A 25,636-nucleotide genomic window follows, 5' to 3' on the forward strand; every position below is an offset into this window, starting at 1 on the left:
AAGGGCAAGTCCTCTTTTCCTTTCTCCGGAGATAGCCCTCTGAGGAATATTTCCACTCTGATACTGTACAAGCAAGTGTATTCAAAGACTTTATTATAGAGTGGCACATATTACATGTAGCACTCTGTGTGAGTTCTTTTATTCATTTCTAGTAAGAATTTTATGAGGTTCCGTTAGTAATCTTCTTATGTATGTGTAGAAAGCAGAGACAGATAGATTAAAGAACCTGGACAAAGGTCCATATTTGCAGTGATATGTATGTGAGGTAACCCCAAGCAGTCTGGAGCTAGAAGAGATCTTCAACATGCTTACAATGTTCCTGATACCTCTGCTCCCAGAAGTCATGGGACCACCGGATTGACCTGATGACTCCTGGCATTTCCTAGGGAATTTTTCGAGCAGGCTTTTCTCACAGTGGTCACTCAGTCCAGATTTGGTTCTCCTGTTTTTTTGAATTACAGATCATAATTCTGTCTTTACTTTCTTATCTTTTCCCTCATCTTTCTGAATTCAAAAAACCTGACTAGTTCATAAGTTTGCCAAATACACTCCCTTATAACGCTTGTCACGAAGTACAAATGTAAGAGATGCTGCTTGACTTAGTTTAGAAGGCGGACAATTCTCATCCTAGTGGGCTCATTAGTGTCAAAAGCATTTACTGAACACATCTTGCCTTAGGCCGTCACACCTTTGTTCTTTCCTTTGAATAAGAAAGCCCACATACTTACTACACATGTCCCCATCTGCTCTCCCACTCTGAGAGGACCTGATAGCATGTCAAGCTCACTTGAACTAATAGCCACATTATAAAAACAGTTCACAAGATTCATCTTTTCACCCAAAGGTTTTATTTAAGTTATTTATCAGTACATCTTCAACTGCTCCTGGAATATAACCATTTCCATAAGACACCATTAACAATGTTTATTATATTTACAGGTAGATTTTCTCAAGCGAGCATCATTTTAATAGCAATTGGTGGTACTCCTAGGGGCATTAGAACCATCTTTTTTTATTTTAAAGAGAATAAAAAACCAAAACAATAAAAACGATATAGGATTTCAGAACAAGCTGGTGGGAAATTAACGATCATTATTACATTGCATGTTGTTATCTTCAAAATAGCTGCTCTGATTATTAGATACAGGCATTCAAAATTGATCAGACAGTATAAGCTCTGTTCTTTTCCATAAATTATAGAATTAGTAGCACAATTTTCTTAGCTATCATATATATACCTGTATCTCTATCTCTGTCTCTGTCTGTCTCTGTCTCTGTCTCTGTCTCTGTCTCTATCTCTGTCTGTATATCTATCTTTCCCTTTCTTCTCTTTTTCCCCGTCCCAATTGTTCTACCCCTTCGAGCAATTTCTTTCCCTTTCACAATGTCTATTGTACCCTTTTGGTTCATATTTACACTTTAAATTTCTTGTGCTAGGGAGACAATACGATGTTTGCATATGTGAGTCTGATTTTTTTCACTTATGAGTATGGCCTCTATAACCATCTTTAAAACAACGGATTAGAAACTGTAAGAAAGTTGGGAATAGAAAGTAATCTTCTGTGATCCCGAGAAAAAGATCCTAGTTCATAACGTTTATGGTGCTTCTGCTCCCAGAAGTCCCGGGATGCAGGTTGTGTTTGGAAGAAGTTACAGCAGCACATCAAACCATCAACAACATTTTAAAGCAATATTTTCCATGTCTACTTGGCTGTCTGTGTATGTGCCCACTGCCTCTTGTTCTCTCTCCCCCCCCCCATATACTTGTCAGCTGGATTTAAATTTGTGGTCAAAGCTGAGGTGGGTTTACAAACAATATAGGAATCCAAGCAGCCAAATTGATAAATTTGGAATTTAATTAGCTGAGCTTAGTGACCACACACATGGACCTGTTTCACTGTCTTACCGAGTGGCCCTGAACTGGAAAATTACAACCTTTTAAACAGAGAACCACAAAAAGACATCCTGTTGGGAACAGTTTAGCTAGAATCTTACATTAATTTTTGGTTGACACCTGTATCCTGCTTCTTTTGTTGAGCAGGTTAATTTTTCTCTTGTGGATACAGCTCATTGTTTTTCTCATGGGACTTATACCCTGATTAATTTTCTACTTTCCTGGGTCAAATACAGGGCACGAGTTAAATGCAGGGCTCAAGATGGCATCAATTATGGGCTGAAGATTTAGCCCAGTGGCATAAGCACCTCACTTGCAAACGCAAGGTTATGAGTTTGATCCCTGGTACACACACACACACACACACACACACACACACACACACACACACACAAAGCAAGGGATCAAGGTGATGTCAGTTAAGTCAAGCTACAACAAAAGCCACCAGCGAACGCTGACTTGACTAGTGAAAATGAGACAGCTGAGTCTGCTCTGTAGATGAGAATGAGATCTGCCTTTCAGTTACTTATTTTTTAATGCAATTCTATATTATTTCAAAGCATCACAAAACCCTGAGCTTTTTCCCCACGTAACCTAGATTTCATCCTTTATGTACTCAGAATCATCTCTAATCGGGTGACCTTCCTTGTATTGGTGCCAAGGAAGGAATTTTACTCCCTTTTGTTAATTATCCTTGTGGCTCCAAGTCCTAAGTAGACTTTGACACATTCCAGGTGCACATTCTGGGTCCACATAGTGGAACTGCACTGAAGTACTCCTTCAGCGTCTAGCAGAATTCTTGAAAGTCACTGCTGCCCTTCCAAATGTGTGATCTTTGCCTCTACTTAACTCCATTTCATTTCTGGACCCAGTCCTCCTTAGATTGCAATTCCCTTTTTTAGAAATCACTATTGACTTTGTTTCCTACTCTAACAAGTCTAAACTCTTCCTGGCTTTGTGGCCCTCCATACTTTCTGTCTGAGCCGATTTTGAGGTGGAAATTTGCATGCAGGAAACACTGAGTCACCTCTGAGGCAGTGACTGGAACGTGAACAGAGAGACATTAGGCTGTGATGAGTCACAGCGGAAGCCTCTGATGATCCTGTAGAGAGCCCTGAGCCGGAAGTGCGTAGCAGAATCATCTTTCCATTGACGTGCGAGGTCTCAGCCTCTACAGCAATGGGTCACTAGATGTGGGCACCTACAGAACAAGGGTAATTATGAAGCCATCTCAGCCAAGGACTTCAATCCCAGAGCTGGAGAATAGGTGCTTGACCTCTGAAAGGGGATTTTGGGTAGCAGACCATGCTATTGGCCACCCATTTTATTTCTTTCTCCCCTCCAACACATGTTTCTTTCGGTTGGACTCTGTATCATGGACATTCATAGTCTCACATTCTGAACCCTGAGTGTTTATTACAGCTAGTTCACTAATCTCTCCATCTCGAACCTACTGACCGGGGTCCTTGCCTTCTCTAATATTTTTCTTCATCCCTGGTTGTTTGCACTAAACACTTTGTCATCTGAATGTGCCTTCAGTCTGTGGCACGAATTGGCATTTAAATGTAGTATCTTCTAGCTGTAGAAATGTTGTTGGACAAAGGAAGTGATAGACAAAGGAAGACACAGGAGTACATTTCTTCTCCTTTCGGCTCACATACTGTGCTCTTTGAGGGCAAAGACCATGGTTTTGTTGGCTTGTTTTTAGCGCATTCCCTTTTATAGAAGAGTGGGGTTCATTTCGACGTGTTCACTCATGTATGTTACATACTTCGATCCTCCTCCTCATTGGCTCTCTCTTTGCTCCCCTCCCGATTCTCTTCCTATTATTTAATAATCTCTTTTGTACTTTCATGTCATCTCTCTTTTTAAAAATTATCTTTAAATTTTTTCTAGATTCCTCATGTGAGAGAAAAAAAGTGACATTTGACTTTTTGAGTCTTATTTCACTTACCACGATAGTCTCTAGTTTCATTTATTTTCCTGCAAATTACATAATTCTATCATTCCTTATAGTTGAATAATATTTCAGCATTTATATGTGCCACATTTTATTTCTTTGTTAACACAGCTTAGATACTGTAAATTGAGCTATAATAGACATGGGTATGTAGGTATCTCTATACAATGCTGACTTTGATTTGGGGTGGTACAGTAGAATCGAATAGCAGCTCAATTATTAGTTTTTTATAAGCCTCCACACCGATTCCTGTAATGGTTGTACTAACTTACATTCTTGCCAACAGCATAGAAGAATTCTTATCAGCATTTAGTTTTATGTGTATGTTCTTGATGAAAATCATTGTGACTAGTGGGATGGAATCTTAGTGTAGTTGTGATGTGCATTCTTTAATGGTTAAAGTTGTGAAGCATTTTTTTCATACACTTATTGGATATTTGTACTTTTTTGATAAGTAGCTACTCAGTTCATTTGTCCATTTATTTATTGGGATATTTATTTTGTTGATGTTAAGTGCTTTTAGTTTCTTATATATTCTGAATATTAGTTGTGAACAAAAATTTCCTCCCTTCATTTTAGTTGGTTAATTGTTCCCTTTATTGTAACCTCATTGATTGATTCTTTTTTAAAAGAGATTAAAAGAAAACAAAACTGTAAGAACAAAACAATAAAAATGATATAGGATTTCAAACAAGATGATAGGGAATTAACAATGGTTACTGTATTGCATATTGTTGTCTTTGAAATAGTTTCTCAGATTACAAGATACAGGGATGTAAACCAGATCAAACAACATAAGCACATTTTCTTTCCATGAACTAATAATCATAGTAGTACAATCATATTAGCTATCTTATTTGACTGATTCTTGATATTTTATTTCCTGTAGTACCTTGATCCTCTCCAGGGGGTCTTTGCCTATGCCTATGGCTTCAAGTATTTCTCCTATATTTTATTCTAGCAATTTCAAATTTTCAGGTTTTTTAAATTTTAAAGATAATAAAGCAAAGCAAACCAAACCAAACTAAAACAAAACAAAACAGAACAAAGCAGAGCAAAGTAAAACAATGCAAATAACACAGGATTTCAGAAAAAGACAGCAGGAAATCAATAATGGCTACTGTAATATCTTGTTTTCTTCAAAATAGTTGTCCATATTTTCACACACAATAAGTTAATACACATCAAAATAGTATAAAATCAAAATACAAGAATGAGAACCTTGAGGGCTTTCAAGACCAGACACTAGGGTTATACTTAGGTCTTTGATCTATTTTGATATTGTTTTAGTACAAGGTGAGAGATAAGGATCTAGTTTTCATCTTCTACATATGAATATCCAGTTTTCCCAGTATCATTAGCTGTCTTTTTACTAACATATATTTGTCCCCTTGTCAACAAGCAGATAGCCATAGTTGTGTGGGTTGATTTCTGCATCCTCTATTCCATTCTATTGATTACCATGACTTGGATATCTCACACAATCTACAATGTATGCATGTTTGAAACTTTTGTCAAGGATAACACGGCTGATTGTGGCTGGTGTTGTTTCTGCATCTTCTATTCCATTCCATTGATTCTCAGGTCTGTTTCTTGGTTTTGTTTTTCCAGGACCATGCCAGTACAACTGTAGCTTTGTTGTATAATTTCAAGTCTTGGATTATGATGCTATGTCTTTGCTGTCCAGGATTGCCTTTACTATTCTAGGTCTCTTCTGTTTCAAAATAAATTTTAAGAATGTTTTCTCTAGTTCAGCAAGGTATATTAATGATATTTTGATTGGGATTTCATTAAATCTGTGTACAGTTTGGGGAGTAGGGCCATTTTCACAATGTTTGCTATTTCTATGAAGAAGGGCTATCTTTCCATTTTCTGACATTCTCTTTGATTGATTTTTTCAGAATACTATATATTTCAATATATAGCTCTTTTATTTCCTTTATTAGATTGATTTCTCAGTATTTCATTTTTTTTTTTTGGATGCTATTGTGAAGAGAATACTTTCCTAATTTCACTCTCAGTAAATTTGTCATTTGGGTACAGAAATCCTATTGATTTTTGAGTCTCGACTTTGTATCCAGCTATAAAACTGAATTTGGTTATTAAATCTACAAATCTTTTGCTAGAGCTTTTGGAGTCTTCTATATAGAGCATCATACCATCTGCGAATATTGATAACTTAACTTCTTTTCTTATCTGTATTCTTTTTATTTGTCTCTCTTGTCTAATTGCTTTGGCAAATTGTTTCCAAAAGGTAGACTAACAGGTGGTGCTGGAAAAGCAGAGTCTCTACTTGCCAAAGACTAAAACTAGACCCATGTCTATCACCATGCATTAAACTAAAGTCAAAATGGACGAGAGATCTAAATAATGAACCAGAGACACTAACTCTACTGCAAGAGAAAGTAGGCAGAAATTTTGAAGATAAAGGTGTAGGCAGAGCGTTCATGAACGAAACCCAGACTGCCCTGGAAATATTTCAAAGAATCAACAACTGGAATCTCATCTTATTAAAAAGCTTTTGCACGTCAAAAGTAATCACAATAGAATTAAAAGAAAACCCATGGACTGGGGTAAGATTTTAGTTAGTTGGCCCTCAGACAAAGGATTTCTATCTGGAAAATAAAGAAATGAAAAAAAAATCATACCCCTCCCCAAATTCAAAGGCCCAATCCAAAAGTGGGCATCTGAGATGAATATGCACTTCTCAGATGAAGAAATACAAATAGCAAATAAATATATGAAAAAATTTCGACATCATCGGTCACTCAAGAAATGCAAATTTGGGCTAGGGATTTAGCTCAGCGGCATAAGAGCCTGCCTGGCAAGCCGAAGGTTGCGAGTTTGATCCCCGGTACAAAAAAAAAAATGCAAATTAAAATAACAATGAGATTTCACCTCACTTCAGAAATAATGGCTATCATCAAGAAATCAACCTTAAAAATGTTGACAGGACTTTGGGGAAAAAGGAACCTTTCTCCACTTTTGGGGGGAATGTAGAATGGTACAATCACTGTGGAAATCAGTGTGGAGATTCCTCAAAAACTAGCATTGGAAGTTCCATTCAACTCAACTGTTTCCCTCTGTGTTTTCCCAGAAGAATTAAAAACATCACACCACAGTGATATATATGCACTCATGTTTATGAAGCACAATTTATAATAACCAGATCTTGGAAACAACCTAAGTGTCCATCAACTGTAGAATAGATAAAAAAAAGATGTGTTTTTTGTAGATAATAGAATACTATTCAGCTATAAAGAAGGATAAACCGGAGACTTTTGTCCTGCAGTTTGAGACCATACTCATAAGTGAAATAAATCATATTCACTTGTGTAAACATTACATTTTCTCCCCAGTGTGAGAAACTGATGGATTAAAGGTCTAAAATGTTCAATAGATACTGAAATGGGGAAAAATTGTTCAAAAGGGATAAAGCATTAGAACAGGGGAAGGAAGGAAGGGAAAAGAAAGTAAATGCAAGTTAGCTTTACTAGTCGGGTCTCTGAGTTCATTAAAAAGGACGGTTTGTGCTAATATCAATTGGAGAAATTTTATGCCCATATCTTGTACTTTGAGCAAACTTTAAAGATAACAAGATGCAGTGTATTAACTATTGTAATTCTACTATTTTGTTGTGAAATTTTATCTTTTTCCTCTAAAATTAAAAAAAATATATATGCAGTGTCCTATGTATTAAAAATATGTACACTTTCACAAAAATACATACTTAAGCACTCACTTTGTGCCCAAAGCTATTCTAGGTACTGAGGCGGTTTAAATGGTGAATATGATACACATCAAGTACTACTCTTCACGGAGACTGAATTTTGATTATTAAAAACTACACGTTCTGCTGCTTAGATTATCTTAGGATTTTGTTAGTCTTCTTTAAAATACAAACAGAGAAACACAGAAGGTAAAGTCTTGTATTTCCTGTGACACAGTGAAACTGCCTTGTGGTAACAGAGCGGTCCTGAAGTCTCAGTGACTTAACACAACACAAATTTGTCTTTCTCAGCCAACTGCTATGTGGGTTTAGCTCCTGCATCTCGGAGCTAGATCATTTGGAACATGTAGGCTGCAAATTCTTTTCCTGCACTGGGGCAGAGTGTGGGGGGAGCCTGGCTCTTTCTGCAGCGTCAATCATGGCATTTACTTAGGCACACAGCCCGAAGCAAAGACGGGAAACCTGGGGAAAGGCAAAGAAGCCGAGTAGTCACTGCCTGTCTTTACCGTGATAAGCAGTATTTGTTAAGTACCTCTTCGTAGCAGGACTGTTTCTAGTGCTTTATTTCTGTCACTCACCAAGATATGAGGTAAATATTAACATTTTCTATCCCATGTAATAAAGAGCCAAGGCACAGAAAACAAACGGTTTATTCAAGACACTATGATAATAATGGTGGAGGTGGGATTTTAACTGGAGCTGTAAGCTCTAAAGTTTCTTAGGTTTCTATCAACAGTACTTTAAGAACAATACAATTCCTTGAGCACGGTGGCATGTGCCTGTTTTCCCAGCATTCCAAGAGGCTGAGGCAGGAGGATCTTAATTTAAAACCCAGTCTGGACAATTTAGCAACTTAATGAGATCTTCTCTCAAAGAATAAAAGTGGGATGCACCTCAGAGTGAAGGCCTTCGGTTCAACCGGTAGCTCTGCCAGTAAATAAATAAACAAATAAAATGGAAAAATCTGTCTTCCTTGGGGATAGATCTTTGAGAAATATCTTGTAGACTCATCTGTTCTTTTACTTTGGTGTGATCTGGAAACACTTCTGACCAGTTAGAGAAGTTTCCGTCTGGAACGTCTCAGTTTTCTCCCAGCTTCATGAAAATGTTTAGGATTTTTAAACTTTCATTTTTCACAGAGGTTACTAATAGTTTAAGAGTTTCAGTGACTTCTTTTGAGCTAGTAAGTCACATCAAAGAGTCTAGGCAAGACATTTGCCAGTAAGTGGAAAGCTATTGATGATTGGAATATTATCATCCCTCCCCACTAAAGAAATTACCATGAAGTATCATGTATGGAGCTTCATTCCCTAAAGAATATACACATCCCTTGTGAATAGGAGCCTTTGGTGATTAAAGCAAAGTCCCTCTTCTGGGTTTTATTTTATGTTCACACTTATACTCTTCCTCCTCCATCCCGAGCCTTCCATGAGAACAGGGGACCACAGGTAACTGGAATTGTTTGCCTTAGCAATGTCTGAAGAAGCTGGGCCGTACAATCCTGGGCCTACTGCGGTGGGATGCCAACAGCCTTTATTGCCACCTGCTGGCTCCGTGTTCTCAGGAGACTCCAATCTGTCCTCTCTGAGTCTAAGTCTCTGCTTCTATTTGCCTTTTGCTGACTAACTTCATCCCTGTGACATTTGTTGGTCTTTTGATTAAGGTTTGGATGAAAAATAGCTGATGAAGAAGAAATAAAAAGTTTAGCCTTCAGCACAACTATTCTTTAAACTCATGCTAATGCATAAACAAGGGTAATAGACAGCCATGCTCCACAGTGCTGAGTTGCCGCCAAGTGGTTTTCATTAAGCGTAAGTTAAAACACTTCCCAGGATGCAGTTCCGAGGGGCACTGTGTTATTAATCACATGCCTTGATTAGCCTTGGACAGTGGGAAAAGTGAGCTGGCTGAACAAAAATTATTTTCATCTTTCTGAATTTCCTTATTTTCCTGAGATGGGCATTCTGAAGGCTTTAGTTTTTTTGAAAAAGGGGGAGCTATGAGAAGTACTTTTCCAATTACAGATTGATTTACAATGTCTGGAATTTGATATCATGTGGCTTTATATTTTAAGTATTTTACTATGGAAGGACATATTGATGCAGACATATACAGGGTATAAGGCAAAACTTTCAAAATCTTTTTTAAAACACTTAAGAGAATAAATAACTCAGTTTAACAACACAGACTTAAGAAATGAACATAGACTCCTAGTATTTAGACATGTTATGATTATAAAGTTTTTCTGATGGTAAAACCCTCAGTTTCTTATGTATTCACGACTGCTCTAACACCCTGGAAAACATTGGTATGAAAAGAAAGGTGACAAAGGTTCCACAAGAAGTAGAAAAAATGAGAAAGGTTGAGTTATGGTAAAGCTCACAAATTAGTATGGGTAGGTGAACAGAATTCAGAAACAATGCATCAGCTTAATTCAATACAAATCAGTATGCTAGCATAATTATTTTTTATTATTTGATAAGCTTCATCCTAAAATATATCTCTAAGAAGAAATGAGTAAAAAGAGCTAAGAAAAAATGTTATAAAGATCTTACTCAGTTTTTGCCAGGCCATATCAGACTACATGCTCCAGGTAAAGTCATGTACACAGCATAATGAAGTTGCAGATATAGGAAAGCAGTCAGCTTGGAAAATTCACAAATGAACTGGTGTAAGCATAGGAAAAGTAACTAATACATGGTACCAGAAAACTTCACTGTGGAAAAGGTAGAACTTACTCTGCACCATATGTAAGATATCAGGTGAATTAAGGGCTAACCGTAAAAATTAACAACTGTTAGAATAGACTTAAGAGACTGTATAGTTTGGGGAGAAATGCTGAAAAATCTCTGTAAGCTGGACACCAAATTTAGGAAGCAATAAGCAAAAGGCTAACAATTTTTATTCCACTGGGGTGCCTAACAGGCTCTGTGGCTTCCAATGAGACTAGTTCTCCTCCATCTACAGCTTGCCTACAGCGCTGTTTAAGGGAGGTTCAGACACTTCACTGCATCTGTGCGCCACATTCTGCACTGCAGTGTAGAAGGGAAATGAGTGAGCTCCAAGTGCCCTTGAACCCAAGTAAGGCATCCTACTCCTGATTGATACAAATCAACCAACAACTGTCTCTAAGGATCCCTCTTCCAGCACCTCCACCCAGCCTCAACTGAAACCATGATTAAGAGTTACGAATTGAGCTGGGTGTGGTGGCTCACACCTATAATCCCAGCACTCAGGAGGCTGAGGTGGGAGGATCCTTGCGAGTTAGAGACCAGCCTGGGCTACAAAGTGAGCTCAAGGCCAGCCTGAACTGCATAGCGAGACCCTGTCTCAAAAAGACAAAAAAAAAAAAAAAAAAAAAAAAAAAAAAAAAAAACACCGACGAATCATCATTCCCTGGAAGAACACTCGTAGTAATCTCACTGGATTATGACCCTGTGTACTTTAAACACAGCCAGAAATGCAGGCTTCTTGGGTCATTATGGTTCATCTCATCCACAGACAGTTCTGTGTATTCTCTAGCTTTGCATAACCCAAACTTCTATATATCTCTGACTTTCAACTATGTGATACAGAATCTGATTCAAAAGAAAATATAGAGTCTCCTGAGACATTATTAAAAACTTCATGACAGTATCAGCAAAACATGGAACTATTCATGAATCTCTTCTAAGAGACAACACAGGTTATACGCTTATGAAGTCAGGTTCGTGCCCCCAAACCCTTTCTTTACTGCCTCATGCTCTGTGATCTGCCAAATCCTCGATATTTTTAATTTCTTCTCTAAATGTTTAGCATAATTCTTCTTAATCTAACTAAAACATACCTGTCCATGAAGACACTGTCAGATTGCCATATCCCACGTAACGTGGCCTTTTTCCTCGTGACTTTCCCTTTTTAGGGTATTCTCTTTCTTCTTTAAAATGATAGCTTCTTTCAAGCCCGCATCATTCATCTTTAGCGCTCAGAATCCCTCTTAGTTGCTGTCATCAGCATTATCTCTGCACTGTGTAGCTCCTGTGAGATCTCAACAAATACATTAGGAAAGTGACTAAATAATTTGTATCATTATTTTAAAAAAATGGATGGAATGTGAATTCTATTTCTCCGATTCCATAAAGCCATACACACTTCAAGCAGAGTGTTTTGCCTGAGTAACTATATATTTTCTGTTAATGTCTAGACATTTGCATTGTATGCTTTGTGTACATTTTATCAGAAAACCCGCCCAAACAGCCTATTATGAAGCTAAGTTGGAATCTATATCCCACGTATTTAAGATTATTCCTTCAAAATGCTGGCAGGGAGGATGAAGGTGAAAGAGTCAGTCGATACGACTTCAGGAGTAAACACACATCCCTCCACAGTATGTATGTTTATCTTTGGCCCAGAAATGCTAGCCCCTGAAGTTTGCTCATTGCTTCTAAATACTGCCCTCTCCTGGCCCAAGAGTGCCAGAGCACTCCTTCATGCGAGGCCTGCTTATGAAAAGAGAAATGGATGCAGCTGGAATCAAGGATACTGTGGCAAATTGAAAAGGAAGAATAAATATAAGCACAGACCTGGAAAGGCAGATTCTGTCCCTCTCAGCCTGCATGTGCTCTTGCCATGTTTTTCCTACAGAGCTCATTCAGTCCAGTGTCCTCAGGAAGAAAACAGGGAACTTACACCTGTCCCCATGGCATGAGTGCCTTCTGCAATCATGGGGCTGGGAAAACATGAGGCCACATTCCCACTGTTGACAGCTTTCTGCTCCCTCCCACACAAACCCCGCCCCAGCCCTTCATCCTTGCTACCAGCGTTCCTCTGATTTGCTGTCCATTGTTTTTCCCCTGCAAGGGTCACACATAAGTCACCTCTTTTTTTTTTTTTTTTTTGGTCTTTTTCCTTTTTATCAGTACCAGGGATTGAACTCACAACTGCCTGCTTGCAAGGCAGGCGCTTATGCCGCTGAGCTAAATCCCCAGCCCCAAGTCACCTTCTCTTAAGGTAGAGCTTTCCCTGAGTACCACAGTTGCAAATGTGTTTGTCTCTTGTTACCAAGAGTTATAAGGAATTCTTACCACCTTTGGATCTAGGTTATTCAACTCTCTGCAAAGAGCACGTTAGTGATATCATTTGGGAAGAAATAGTGTAAGAGAGGAAAAGAAATGGTAAGTTGGATCAGAGCAAATATGCTGACTTTGATGATGCCTTCTAAGTTGATCTCCAGTCTAGAATCTAAAGGCTCTGTGCTTGTCTTCACTAACACGCAGGCTGCAGAGCTTGCCACCATGTTCGCTTTTGCAACATATCCAGAAAGTGCTAAATTGTCTCTGCACATCCACATTAACCAGTGAGGCTGCTCATAACCAGAGGTGACCACCCCAGCCCTGGAACACAGCCAGCAGGGTCGAGGGCATTCGTGAATTCACACACCAATAGTGGGCACATTCAAAGGAAGCTGTGGTCTAGAAAATACAACAGAGTAAGGAAAAGTAACATGTCTTATCAAATTATCAGGAAATTCTGTGAATAAATTCTGTGACAAAGAAAAAACACGCCCAACTCTGCAAGCCTGGAGTAACCTGCAGTTTTTAAAGGCTGTGTCCTGGCTGTCCCTGAGAGCCCTGATTCCTCTCACTTTTCACTGCCTCAAAGCCCAGCTCCGGATCTCCTTGGTGGAAAGGTTTCCTAACAACTTTGTTGCTCCTGTCTGTGCTAGCGGCAGCAGTTACATGAAGCCTATGTAACTGCACTGCTGCACTCAGTCTTGTGTGGATCACTGATGTTTTATTTCAGTCTGTTTAACAGTGATCCACGTTCACTGGCCTTCAGGGTTCTGTCCCCCTGTGCTCATCAGAACAAGCAAGAACCAAATTCCTATTAGATGAGTCAGGAGTCCACTCTCTTCCTCAGATGATTCTCAAAGACTGCCATAAAGTGCACATCTGTATTAGTTGTTGTTTGCCATCTGCTGCTTCTAACTGCCGTTTGTGTGTCCCATGAAGTTTCAGCTGCTGTCTTTGTGTGTCCCTGTGTAGACTTTAGCTCTCCTCCTATTTCCCAACTCCTCTTCATGCTTTAGCACAACTCACAGGACAAGGAAATAGTAAAGCTTTCCTTCAAGCTTGAAGATAAAATACAGAACTAGATAGAAGCTGTTATGGTCTGTGTCAAGATGTTCCCCAAAGCCTCAGGCAGTCCTAGAGGTTTTCCAGCAGTTGCTGAAGCCAGAGTGTGTGACTGATTTGTGGTGCAGTGCAATGCTGAGATCAGGCTGCTAGGATTAGGGCGGGTGACTGCTGGATCAGCCCACTGATCGCATTGGCTCCACCTAATCCCAGCCCCCTGGATATAACATAAGGGACAGAAGGAGATTCTCTTGCTGCTTTTGCTGTCTTCCGTTGCCAGGCACTGTTGGCCTGGTGCCATGTGTCAGCCTGCCTGCGAGCTAGCTGATTATGAGCCAAAAATGCTGCACACTGTGAGCTAAATAAACCTTTCCTTCTTTAAGGTCAGGTATTTCCTTCTTTGGGTGTCAGGTATTTTGTCTCAGCAACGAGAGAAATGTAACTAAGACAGAGTGTAAAAAAGGAACGTGTAAGACTTGGTGACAATGGCCCCTGCTCTTAGCTGCACCAGTTTTATCCCACGTAAAGAAAGCATCCTTACTGTCCGCTGCTCAGTCAGTCTTGCTCACATTACTGTTTCTGATCCCTCCTCACATATTTGGAGCTCCCCTTGACCTACTCCTAAGTCCAAACTCCATTTTTTTCTTTTTTGGTCAAGCTCTAACCAGAGGATAACAAATCAGTTTGTTTCATAATTGCCTAAAGTTGGGCTCTACCCACTATAAAGTTGCCATCCATTCTTTTGCAAAATTGTCTTAACTTTTTATCTCAATTGCCTTTATGAGACTAAATCCAGGTCTAAACTTTGCATATCAAAAATATCCTAGTGGCTGAGGATTTAGCTCAGTGGCATAAGCACCTGCCTGGCAAGCATGAGGTCATGAGTTCAATCCCTGGTACCAAAAAAAAAAAAAAAAAAAAAAAAAAAAAAAATCCTTGGAGTATATCTTCAAAATATTTAGAAGATTCTAAATTTTAATGTACTGTCATTCCTAGTATGCAAATATGGTTACAAATTTTAAACTTCCACCTTTTTTTCACCCTAACCTAGCAAATATGTCTGCGTTTATGGCAAAAATAATATTTTATCCTCCTGGGTTTGAGCCCAAATGTTGATTTTCCACAAGAGGGAAAGTGGTCCCATAACAAAAATCATGATATAAATTTACACTTGAGCCTAACGGCACAGACTATCATTCTCCCCCCAAATTTCTTTCTATCTTCTGCCTCCTGTCACAGTGAAGGCACATCTCTAAGCCCACCTGGCCTGTAGGTAAGGCCATGTGGGTGAGATTTTGCAGTGAACACAAGTGGAATGATGAGAACGTCTTCTGAATCTGTCCTGTACAACCCTGCCACATGGGTAACCCCTGCTCCTCCAGCTCCCAGGGTGGATTCTAAGACCAACATACTGAATGTTGACGGTGGCACAGCTTCCTCAGTCAGACCTTCCTGTCAAGGAAATGCCTCACTCAGCTGCTCTTTTCAGAACAAGCAACAAATTTGTCCAGTTTAAGCCACTATTCTGATTTGGGTACCTTTGCTACATTAGCTGTTCAGTCAGAGAAATCCCTGCTCGGCCGCGATGTCTATGTGGTAGGAGAAGGCACACTAACGGCTCCAGTGAGGCTGCGGCTCAGGCTTTCTTGATGACCTCCATTTTGATATTTGTCTAGAATTCTGCCACGTGAATTTCATTCTATGGATAAAGACAGAATATTTTTAGTTCTCTTTTACAATAACTGTATCGTCAGAAAGAATCAGGAAATCATGATCTTCTGTGAACCCCTCAGCAAAGGTGTTTGAAAGATTCTTTCCAGTGGAATACCTTGTCAAACATGGAGAAGGAGACAGTCAGTAAAATATGGAAGGGCAGACTGGGGAGGTCGGAAAGTGTGTAGAGTACAGATTACTTAAGTCTGGGAAGTGGTGAGTGGAAGGAGGAGCAGGAGCAGGGCCAGTAAGGGAAATTTTTTTCTTTTTTTGTGTGTTTTCAAGACAGGGTCTTCCTATGCAGCTCAGGCTGGCCTTGGGCTCACTTTGTAGCCTAGGCTGGTCTTGAATTTGCAAACAATTCTCCTGACTCAGCCTCTCAAGTTCTGGGATTACAGGAGTGTGCCACCACATCCATCTTGGTAGGGGAAATGTGGAAGGGGCATACAGCAAGCAGAAATTTCAGAAAGGGGAGACTGAGGTACCAAAGGTAAATACACTGTTGGGTAAATTATTATGCAACAAATGAGGGGGCTTTCATCTGTTCCTTCCCTATTACTTTAAGTAAGTGATTTTGAGGGACCATGCTACTTTGAGACCTCCACACTGATTCTGAGGAAAGCCCTGGAAACAATCATGAGATAATTTTGGAATTTTAAAAAATAATCTACACTTTTGAACCAGTGCAGGCAGGGAGAGACAGCCAGAACTGTCCCTGTGCATATGCTGCCATGGGGAGGCTTACTTCCCTCAGGTAACCAGCCTGGACAGGGAGAAACAGCCAGACATGCCCCATGCACCTGCAGGCCAACAGAGATGCTTGCTTCTCATGGGTAGCCAGCACAGGCTGGGGGATTCACACAGACATGACTGCTGTGTGCCTGCTTCCGCCAGGGGAGTCGATATGTTGCCACACAAGCTGAGTGAAGAAGCCGCCCCCACACCACGCACCCATGGCCATCCAGCAAGCCTCCATTTAGCTGCACAGATCTAGAAAACTTATCCCACACCCCACTGCCTCCCTGGGTTTGGAGAAACCTAGGTGCCTGGCCCATTCTCCTACACTGTGGAGGGGCAGCCAATATGGGAAGTGCGTGGGACCCCACAACTGGCTTGTTGGAAGGAACACAGGAAAATTTCAAGATAAAGGAGCAAAAGGCAATTTCAGACCTCTGGCCCACACAGAGCAAGTCTGGGAGAAATAGCCCAGACTTGGAAGAAGACGGAAGCTAAAAAACCTGAAATCTCTGAAAGACTAGCAACTGAAGTAAAGAACCTTATGAGGCTGTAAAAGTGATCAAATCAGAAATAATATCTCAGGTAAAGAAGAAATCAAAAACAGCGAAAGAATTGCTAAACATATCTAAAGAAGACACAGATTTTAAAAGGAGGAGCTTAGGATAATGGTGGAAACCTTGAATGAATAATATAGGAAGGAATTACAATGCGTGAAACATTCAAAGCGATATTCAGGAAATTAAAAACACCATCGAAAGCTGGGAAGAAATTGCTTAAAAGAGACAAGATAAACTTTCAGACCTTGAAGACAGGATTGAAGCTAGTTATCATGATAGAAAAGATCTCTTAAAAATAACAAGGAACCAGGAAATAGCAATTCAATAGCTGCAAGATGATGCAAAGAAAAATAAGAGGGATAAGTGTCAGTGAAAAATCAGGGGCCAACACAAATGAAATAAAAGGGCTATTTACAGAAGTAATGGCAGAAAACTTCCCAAATATGAGAAAAGGACCTGGCATACAGATAAGCAAAAACAATCTACACCCAGATATATAATAATCAAGATCCCACAAATTCAGCACAGAAGAGATTATTAAAGGCTGTTAGAGAAAAGAAACAGATCAACTATATAAGAAAAGCCATCAGAATCATGGCAGACTTCTCAACACAAACCATCAGGAAAAGCTTAAAGTAAGATGTTTTAAATTCTGAAAGAAAATAACTTCCAAACCAGATTGATGTACCCTGAAAAATTACCTTTCAAAATTGAGGGAAAAATAAAATACTTCCATAATAAAAAGAACAGCTGAAGGAATTCATTAGTACTAAACCAACCCTACAAAGAGCATTAAAAGATATTCTAGAGAGATAAAAATGACCATGTTTCCAGAAATAGTAGCAGAGGGAGATCACCGAACAGGGCACGCAATCGAGTGAAGGGTTTCATTTCATGGAAAGCCAACAGCAGGAGGCCAGCATGGAAGAAACAAGCCAATGCATGCCAGTTGTAACTCTTAATATAGATGACCTCAATTCATCAATAAAAAGAAACATGAGGAGAGTGAGTCAAGAAACAATTTCCATCAATGTTGCTGTATACAAGAAACACATTTAACTTAAAAGGAAATTCATAACCTGAAAGTCAAAGGAGAGAAAACAATTGTTCCACATGACAGGAGACTAGAAAAAAGCATGGGTAACTTGTCCATCAACAGCAGAATGGATAAGGAAGATATGATATTTTCATACAATAGAAAGACTCTCAGCTATAAAGGAGGCTAATTCTGAGGCTCTCGTAAGTAAATGGGTGCAACTTGACATCATGCTTCTGGGTAAAATGGTTTGGACTCATATGGATGAATGTCATATTATCTCCTGTCATTAAAAACCAGAGGAGTAAGTAGGATCCAAAATGTTCGATCAATATTATGAAAGTGATAAAGGAGGAAATGTCTAAAAAGGAAAGGTGACACCATTGTTAATTTCCTATTATGTTTTGAACTCCTGTATTGTTTTCATAGTTTTGTTAGGTTGGTTTTATTCTATCTTATGCTGTTTGATTTTACTATGTCTGATGGTATAGGCAGCTCTTTTGAAGATAACAGAATGTATTATGATAGCCGTAGTTGATTTCCTATTATCTTGTTTTGAAGTCTTGTAACACGTTGTCTTGTTTTGATTGGTTTTATTGTTTTGTTTTGATTTTATTATGTCTGATGGTGTGGATAGCTAATTTGAAGAAAACAAGAGACATTATGGTAGTCGTTGTTGATTTTCTATTGTCTTGTTTTGAAGTCCTGCATCATTTTCATTCTTCTGTTCTGATTAGCTTTATTCTATTTTGCTTGGTTTTATCCTCTTCAAAAAAAAAAAAAAAACAGAAAAAACAATCTACACTTTCAGAGCTGGATGTGTTATTATATTTCAGTCAGTATTTTACTGAGAATTAGAGTATCATGTCATTTTCAGGAAAACAGATGGATCTTGAGAGCATAATGTTAAGTGAAACATTGAGAGTTAAATATCACGTGGTTTGTCTTATTTATGGGAAGATCAAAATATAAATCAATTAAAAACTATAATAAAAAAAGAGATGCCAGGATACAAGGAGGCAAAGGTTTTTGAGAAAAAGAAGAAGGTTAGGGGAAGGAGCAGGGAGAAAAATATAAAAAATGATCTATCTATCTATCTATCTATCTATCTATCTATCTATCTATCATTCCCAAAGTAAATGTAACTTATGTACAACAACCTTCTGTTATTTCAGAATAGCTATTTCCTTTCTGCAGTTTATGGAGAAGAATGTAATTTCTAGTATAGACTGATAGGCAGGCAGGGTAAGACCATATGTTTACTACTGACACAACTCAATTACCACATAATTTAATTGCATTTGTCTACATCTTTTAAAAACAAGTATATATGTACATATGAGTGAATCAGTCTTATGTTGAATACCAGAGACAATATATGCCTTAACAAAACAGTTAAAACCCTTTTTTAGAATTTATACACAGCATATGGCAAAATGATTGTATATATTTATAGATGGAAAATCTTGAATCCAGTTTCTCTGAGGCCATCTTGCCCGTTACGTACTGTCTAGTTGTCCTTTCCCTAAAGCTTGCTATGGTTGTGGCCCATGTCCCCTGTGAACTGGAGACTGCACCCTTTCTGATCAGGAGATTTTATTGGTCTTATTTCATCCTGCAGTCACTTTTTTTTGTTGTTGTTGTTGTCTGTTGTTACATCACAAATCATCACATAACTAGTGACTTAAATAACATTAATTTTCTTTCATTTCTGTAGAGTTAGAAGTTCTACCCTGTACTTACCAAATTGAACAAGGTATTGCCAGGGCTACATTTCTTTTTGGAAGCTCAAGGAAAATCCATTTCAAGGAGGATTTAGAAGCATATATGTGAGACTGAGGCTCCAGGCCCTTTGCTAACTGCGGCTGAGAGTCGCTGTTGGGTCCCACAGAGCTCCCTCAGTCCTTGTGCATGGCTCCTGCATTTCAGGGCCAGCAACGTGGCATGAAATCTTTCTTGTGCTGCCTTCTTTCTTATCCACTCTTTGCCTTCTTCCTCTTCTACTTAAGGACTGATATGACTAGGTTGCTCTCACAGGGTCACTAAACTAGATCATCTTCCCATCTCAACAGTGATAACCTCAATAGCACGGTGCAGTCTATCTTGTTCTATAAGGAGTTTGTGTCCACAGGCTTTGGAGATTAGGGCTTCAAAGTCTTTGTGTATATCAGTGTGAATCAGTGGTAATACCTAGCCCCAGGATGCTTTGACCACTTTTTGATTTATTACATTTGCACTTAAATTTATATACACAATAGCTGAATTTCATGTTTCCTTAAATAGAACTGAAAGGGACCACAGGCTCTTGGGGCCCAGCACCTCTATCCTCCTTTTACCCCAAAAGAATAATACCTGGAATATAGATTATTGAAATTAAGCCTTAGTGGGATGTTAAGAGCTAGTTTTATTTAAATGTAGAGAATATGAGGCTTCTTTACGCTTTCTCTTTGGGTGTACCTGTTGGATGAGTATTTTTCGGGACCAGATTTAAAAGAACTTAGAATAAAGGTGCACCCTGGTAACTTGGTAGTGTTTCTCCTGTGTGTATCCCTTCTGCACCATCCATGTTAGCCACTGCTTTTCATTAGTGCTCTTTCTTCCAAGAACAGGAAAAGCTCGTTTTTCATCTCTCACCACAGAGCGCGGGCAAGGCCACCTGAAACAGGAACAGCTGTCCTTATGGGCCAGACAGTGAGTCAGTGCGCAAGTAAAGTGATAAGGGAAAGTGTCCCCATGCCAGAGGAGGGGAGAGGCCTCACAGGACTGGGGAAGGAAAGGGCTGAGCTTCCTGTCCCGATAGAGTTGGGAATCAAGCCACACAAGCTAGTTGTAGACAGGAAGGTAGAGAAGAAATCTTGCTAGTGTTAGAAGCAGACAACTGCAGAAAGACTGAGGGCTGTTTTCAGAGGCTAGAGGACTGGATATTGGGTATCTGCTATTTCTTTTTCCTGATGTCTTTGTCAGTGGCATCTTTTCGTTAAAAGGACTCAAATCAGCAGTGCAACAGGCAGTCATCTTTGGAATTCCATTTGGAAGTGTTTGTTTATTAAAATGCTATAATAAAGCTGCCTGCCTTAGGCAATGGATCTGAAGGACATATATATATATATATATAGCAGGAGAGTCCCTTTCCCCATGTCCCTTACTAAGACATGCTGGTTATTTACTACCCTTTTGGTAGGATTTAGCCCAAAACCCTGATGTGAATTCAACATACAAATGAGCATGAAGATATCCTGGAATTATTCCCATAACCTTAGCTAGAGAAGAATTCAATTAAAGTTTGTGCAGCACTAGGTACCAGGGTAGAAAGGAAATTGCATTGTTATCGATGCCTGTAATAACATTACAAAACACACCAGTGGCTGCCTGGGTTAGTGCTCAGTGCCAAGTGCCTTCATATAGTGTCTGTTCTTCATCCTTTAAGAGAGAATTCATTTCAAGGCTCAAATTCATAGTGCACAGAGGTGCCAGCCATTGTTTAAAAGACTGTTTTCTTTGAGAATTACAAAGATCAGCATAAATGTGAATTCACAGCGAGGAGGGCTGCTGGCAGAGAGGAGGTGAGCCCTTTCCTGTTAGTGGGGAGATTTTTTGATTTGCTTGATAATGGGGCCATTAATCTTGGGTTGATGTCATCCCGATGAGCTTACTGTGGTTTAATTCTGTAGAACATTCGAACAACAGTTGAGGTGGAAACATAATGGAATCCCGTAGTCAGAACCTTATGCTGGCTCACAGCTCTGCTCGGAAGTAATGAATCCTAGAAAAATCTGTCCTTTTCAAAATTCACATGCTTAATTCTTTTTTTTTTAATTAAGTTTATTGGTATAGTTTAGATGTACATGGTGATCTAGGGAATGTGTGCCTGTGCATGACAGATCTTAGTTCCCTCTTTTCCTCACCATTCCCCTTCCCTCCCTTCAACCCCTCTATTATTTACAAAGCTTTGTTTCCTTTATCCTTTTTTCCCAATTGTTTCTTTTCCCTTCCATTACCCCCCTCAGTTGCCCTTTCCTTTTGAACAATTACTCCCTATTATACAATATCTACTATACATTTTGATTCTTATTTACACTTTCAGCCTCTCAAACCAGAGAGACAATGCGATACTTACACATACGCAACCAATTTATTTCACTTAAGTGTATGGTCTCAAGGTGCATTCATTTAGCCATAAATGACTCCATTTTATCCTTATGGCTAATACCTCATTGTATAAAAACCACATTTATTTTATTCATTCATCAGTTGATGAGCATTAAGGGTTGCTTCTAAGATTTAGCTCTTACAAACTTTGCTATAAACATGGATGTATATATATCACTGTGCTTTTAAACCTTTTGGGAAGACACCAAGAAAGGAAATAGTGAGGTCAAACCTCTAGTTTTAGTTTTCGGAGGAATCACCACACTAATTTCCATGGTGCTTATACAAGTCTACATTCCCATCAACAGTAGAGAAGATTTCCTGTCTCCCCACAGGCCCTCTAGCCATTCTTTCCGGAATAAGATGGAATCTCAGCATTAATTTGCATCTCTTGAACTATGAGTACTGTTGAATATTTTTTTCATGTATTTATTTGCCATTTGTACTTTTTCTGGGAAGTATCTATTCGTTTCAGATGTCCATTTTTTGATTGGATCTTTAAGTTTAGAGGATCTGACTTTTCTGAATTCTTTATATATTCTAGATATTAGTCCTTTGTCTGAGGGACAACTGACTAAGATTTTTCCTATTCTCACAGGCTTAATTCATACAGATACATACATTGTTTTTGTTGTTTTGTCATGTCCGTAAATCTTTTCATGGTTCTGAGTAGCAGCTCAGTTCAAAATTGAGGCCAGAATTTTGCTTTATTTCCCTTATTTTTTTTTTCTAGAACATCAGCACAGTAAAAAAACACTAACAGTGTAGCTCAAATTTTTATTTTAATCTCAGTCGAAGACAGCCCAGACTATCAGCAGAACTACACACATGCTAAGACTCCATGTTTACCTTAGTTTAGACTAAATCTTGTGCAAGATTTTTCAGTTTCGTCAAGTAATTAATATTAGTATGCTAATCTTATTAATGATCTTATTAATCTAATATAAATAAGTTATAATTGTGAATTTAGAAGTCCAACAGTCCTGAGTTTGCTTCCCTATTTGTCCTTTAATTCAAGCTCAGTGTAATCTTGAGTTACCTAGCCTAAAATCAGTTTCCCAATCTGTAAACTAAGCACAGTGGTATGGATTGTAGAGCTAATGTAAGCTGTACAGAGTGATATACACAAAGCACTCGGCACAGTGCCTGACTCTCAGTACACTCAATGTAGTAAGAGGCTTTCCATCATTTTTATTAGCAAGATAAAAAACAAACAGCTAAGCCATCGGCCATGTCATTCAATGTCATGTCATTGACAAGATTCTTATTTGTGTTATGGTTTGGATCTAAAATGCCCCCCAAAGCAAGCTGATTGGCTTTTTAGGAAATGATTGGATTGTAAGGGCTCTAACTTTATCAAGTGGTTTAGTCAACTGATACGATTTATAATCTGATGGCATTATTTGGAGAGGACTGAAACAGGAAGTTGGCCTAGCTGAAGGGAACAGATCATGAGAACAATGTGGACCACAATGTTTTGGCCCTACTCCTTTCCTCTCCGACTGAAAGCTTACTAATAGAGTGAGTATCCACTGAATTTTTTAAAAGTTCATCTCTTGCTTCCTTTGGAGCTTTCAGGAAAAACAGAACGATTAGTACAACTATAGAGTTGTCCTAATCCAACCCAGTATAATGATTAGCAGTAGGACCAAAATATTCAGTTGAATGAATCTGCCTGTGTAATGTGGAACTCACTGTGTCATGTAAGGTCATGATGTGACGCTTACAGGAACAAGGGACCCAGATGGTTCTGGGAGTCAGCCATAAAATGAACAAAGACCTCAGGCAAGGCTGCTGGGCGTCCAGGTGAAATCACACTGCCTGGGGGAGCAGAATTTCCTGGGCAGAGCACTTCCTTGGCCCTGGCTTCTTCCTGGGAGAGGTTTGCCTAGCTAAAAACACATTCGAAGATTCTGAAATACAGAGCACTTTCACAACCCACTTACTGTGAATAGGCCTTGAGTGGGAAGGCACAAAATTTCCTGGCAGGTTTTAAGTGCAAACAATGAAACACCTATAAAACTCTATGAAGGCATAAAAACGTGTTGCTAGACTTCTCCTTGGGAGGAGCTGACCTCCACCCATTTTGATGAATTGTGTTGCAGCTGTTTCCTGACACATGGGGCTAGTGCTGGCTGTAAAACCCTTCCATAGCATTTCTTGATGTTGTAAAGAAAATATGCATTAGATATGGTTCCAGTACTTCAAGTTCTCAGCCCTTTTATAAAATATCTTTCCTGATGAATGATCTTACAGAGAGAAACCTCTCAATCAGTAACTCAATGTAAATACGTCCTGGATCAGAAAGCACGAGACTGGAAAGAAATCCATTTCTTCCCAGGACTAAGGTGCTGCTTCAAGTTGTTCCCAGATCCTCTATTCAATAAATGATAGTCTTCACTGTGAGGTTCAAAATCTTGTTCAGGAAAATAGAATGGAAGAAAAGTGGCAACTATTGGCTCAAGAATTGTCTTCAGACAAAAATTCCAGCTCTGATAAGGAGCAATCTGCTCGTAATTCTGCCTGACGCATGTGCCTAAGCACATGCAGCTGTTGGTTATGCAACGGGGAGCAAACACTGTCACCAAAAAGCACTGAGCTGTGCCCAGCTCCCAATCAAGGTTCAGTCCACTTCTTTTTCTTTTTCCTCTCATCTCCCTTTTCTTCTTCTCACTATATCCTAACCCCTTTCAAATGAATTAATTTATGCAACACTTCAAAGGAGAGAAAAGGGCTTTACTTGGCAGCTTTTGGTTTACAAGATCGCTGGTGAACAATCAGCCTGTCTGGCAGGAAGGTACGCCCACAAATATTGCAGGGAACCAACTGGCTCTGGGCACTTGTCCAAGCAGCTTCATTTAAGGCATTGAGATCGTAGAACCCTTTGGCTGGAAAGTTAAAGAGAAATAATGAAACAAACAAAAAAAAAAAAAAAAGAAAGAAAGAAAACTGGATTAGTTTCTTTTTGAAGAACTGTATTCTACAGTTTATGGAAAATATGTTCAGGAAATACCTGTTGAGAGATGCTTTTAAATACATCATATGATTTTTATAAAACAAAGTAAGTAAATCATGCTGCTTGCTCAAGAGTTGAGTCAAGTTGGCTATGAACTGGAGGCTTTTTACTCTTTGGACCTTAAAAAGGAGAAGACATTATATTATGTGTTGTGACATACGTTCACTAATTACTAACATCTTTGCTTATACATTATTATCTCGCAAACAGAACTCTTGGCTTTCTTTCAGTTGACTCTAAATATAAGCTTTCACGGGAAAAGCACATATATTTGTATTTTCCTCTTCTGTAAGTGGAATGTTTTCCAAGGCCAAAATAGACAGTTGCGAGTGACTTTGAGATGAATTGTATCCTAAACACTTATCATCTTTTCATGACCAGAAACTTGGGGATTCTTTAATAATAGTGAAGAATTAAAGCAATAGTTAATGTGATGAAAAGAAGTACTCTTAAGAAAATAAAACAGACAGCTGAGAGATGTATGATCTTCATTGGCAGAACATGAGGAAGAAAGGCATGTGAATCCATTTTAGAGAAACAATGCAGGATTTATCTTTAATAAGTCTTATTTAAGCAGAATAACTTTAGTACATTAAACTGTCTATGTCTTGGACACACCTAAATAGGCCCCCCAAATGTATTCAGGCACTCAGAAATGTATTATTTAGTTTTTTTTTCATTGGAATAGTATTATCCATCATTAAAACCTAGGCAAATCTCATATATTTTC

At 38.9% G+C, this 25,636-nt stretch overlaps 1 protein-coding gene and 1 long non-coding RNA gene across 10 annotated transcripts in view; both read right to left on the reverse strand.

Annotated features, from left to right (window-relative positions):
• Nucleotides 1-4,427: 4,427 nt before the first annotated feature.
• Nucleotides 4,428-12,330, reverse strand: LOC134471946 (uncharacterized). Of its 2 annotated transcripts, XR_010041708.1 has the most exons (3): nt 12,147-12,330; nt 11,411-11,601; nt 4,428-8,511 (listed from the first exon to the last, which is right to left on the reverse strand). It is a non-coding gene; the product is annotated as an uncharacterized LOC134471946 (long non-coding RNA). The 2 variants fall into 2 exon arrangements; XR_010041707.1 differs by having other exon boundaries at nt 11,411-12,330.
• A 12,275-nt stretch (nt 12,331-24,605) lies between these two features.
• The window catches only part of Znf475 (zinc finger protein 475), a 46,274-nt gene continuing 45,243 nt past the window's right edge, over nt 24,606-25,636 (reverse strand). For 7 of the 8 annotated variants that reach the window (XM_063232454.1, XM_063232452.1, XM_003477378.3 and 4 more), the window contains one exon: nt 24,606-24,778. In XM_063232454.1, the coding sequence (XP_063088524.1) occupies nt 24,749-24,778 (30 nt within the window). In that variant the 3' untranslated portion in view covers nt 24,606-24,748. Of the gene's footprint in view, nt 24,779-24,903; nt 25,026-25,636 lie in introns of those variants that run through there. The other variant, XM_063232453.1, reaches the window with a different exon arrangement.

Source organism: Cavia porcellus, unplaced genomic scaffold (assembly GCF_034190915.1).
Source record: "Cavia porcellus strain 051 isolate PalLab524CR breed Dunkin Hartley unplaced genomic scaffold, mCavPor4.1 scaffold_21, whole genome shotgun sequence".
Classification (NCBI taxonomy): domain Eukaryota; kingdom Metazoa; phylum Chordata; class Mammalia; order Rodentia; family Caviidae; genus Cavia; species Cavia porcellus.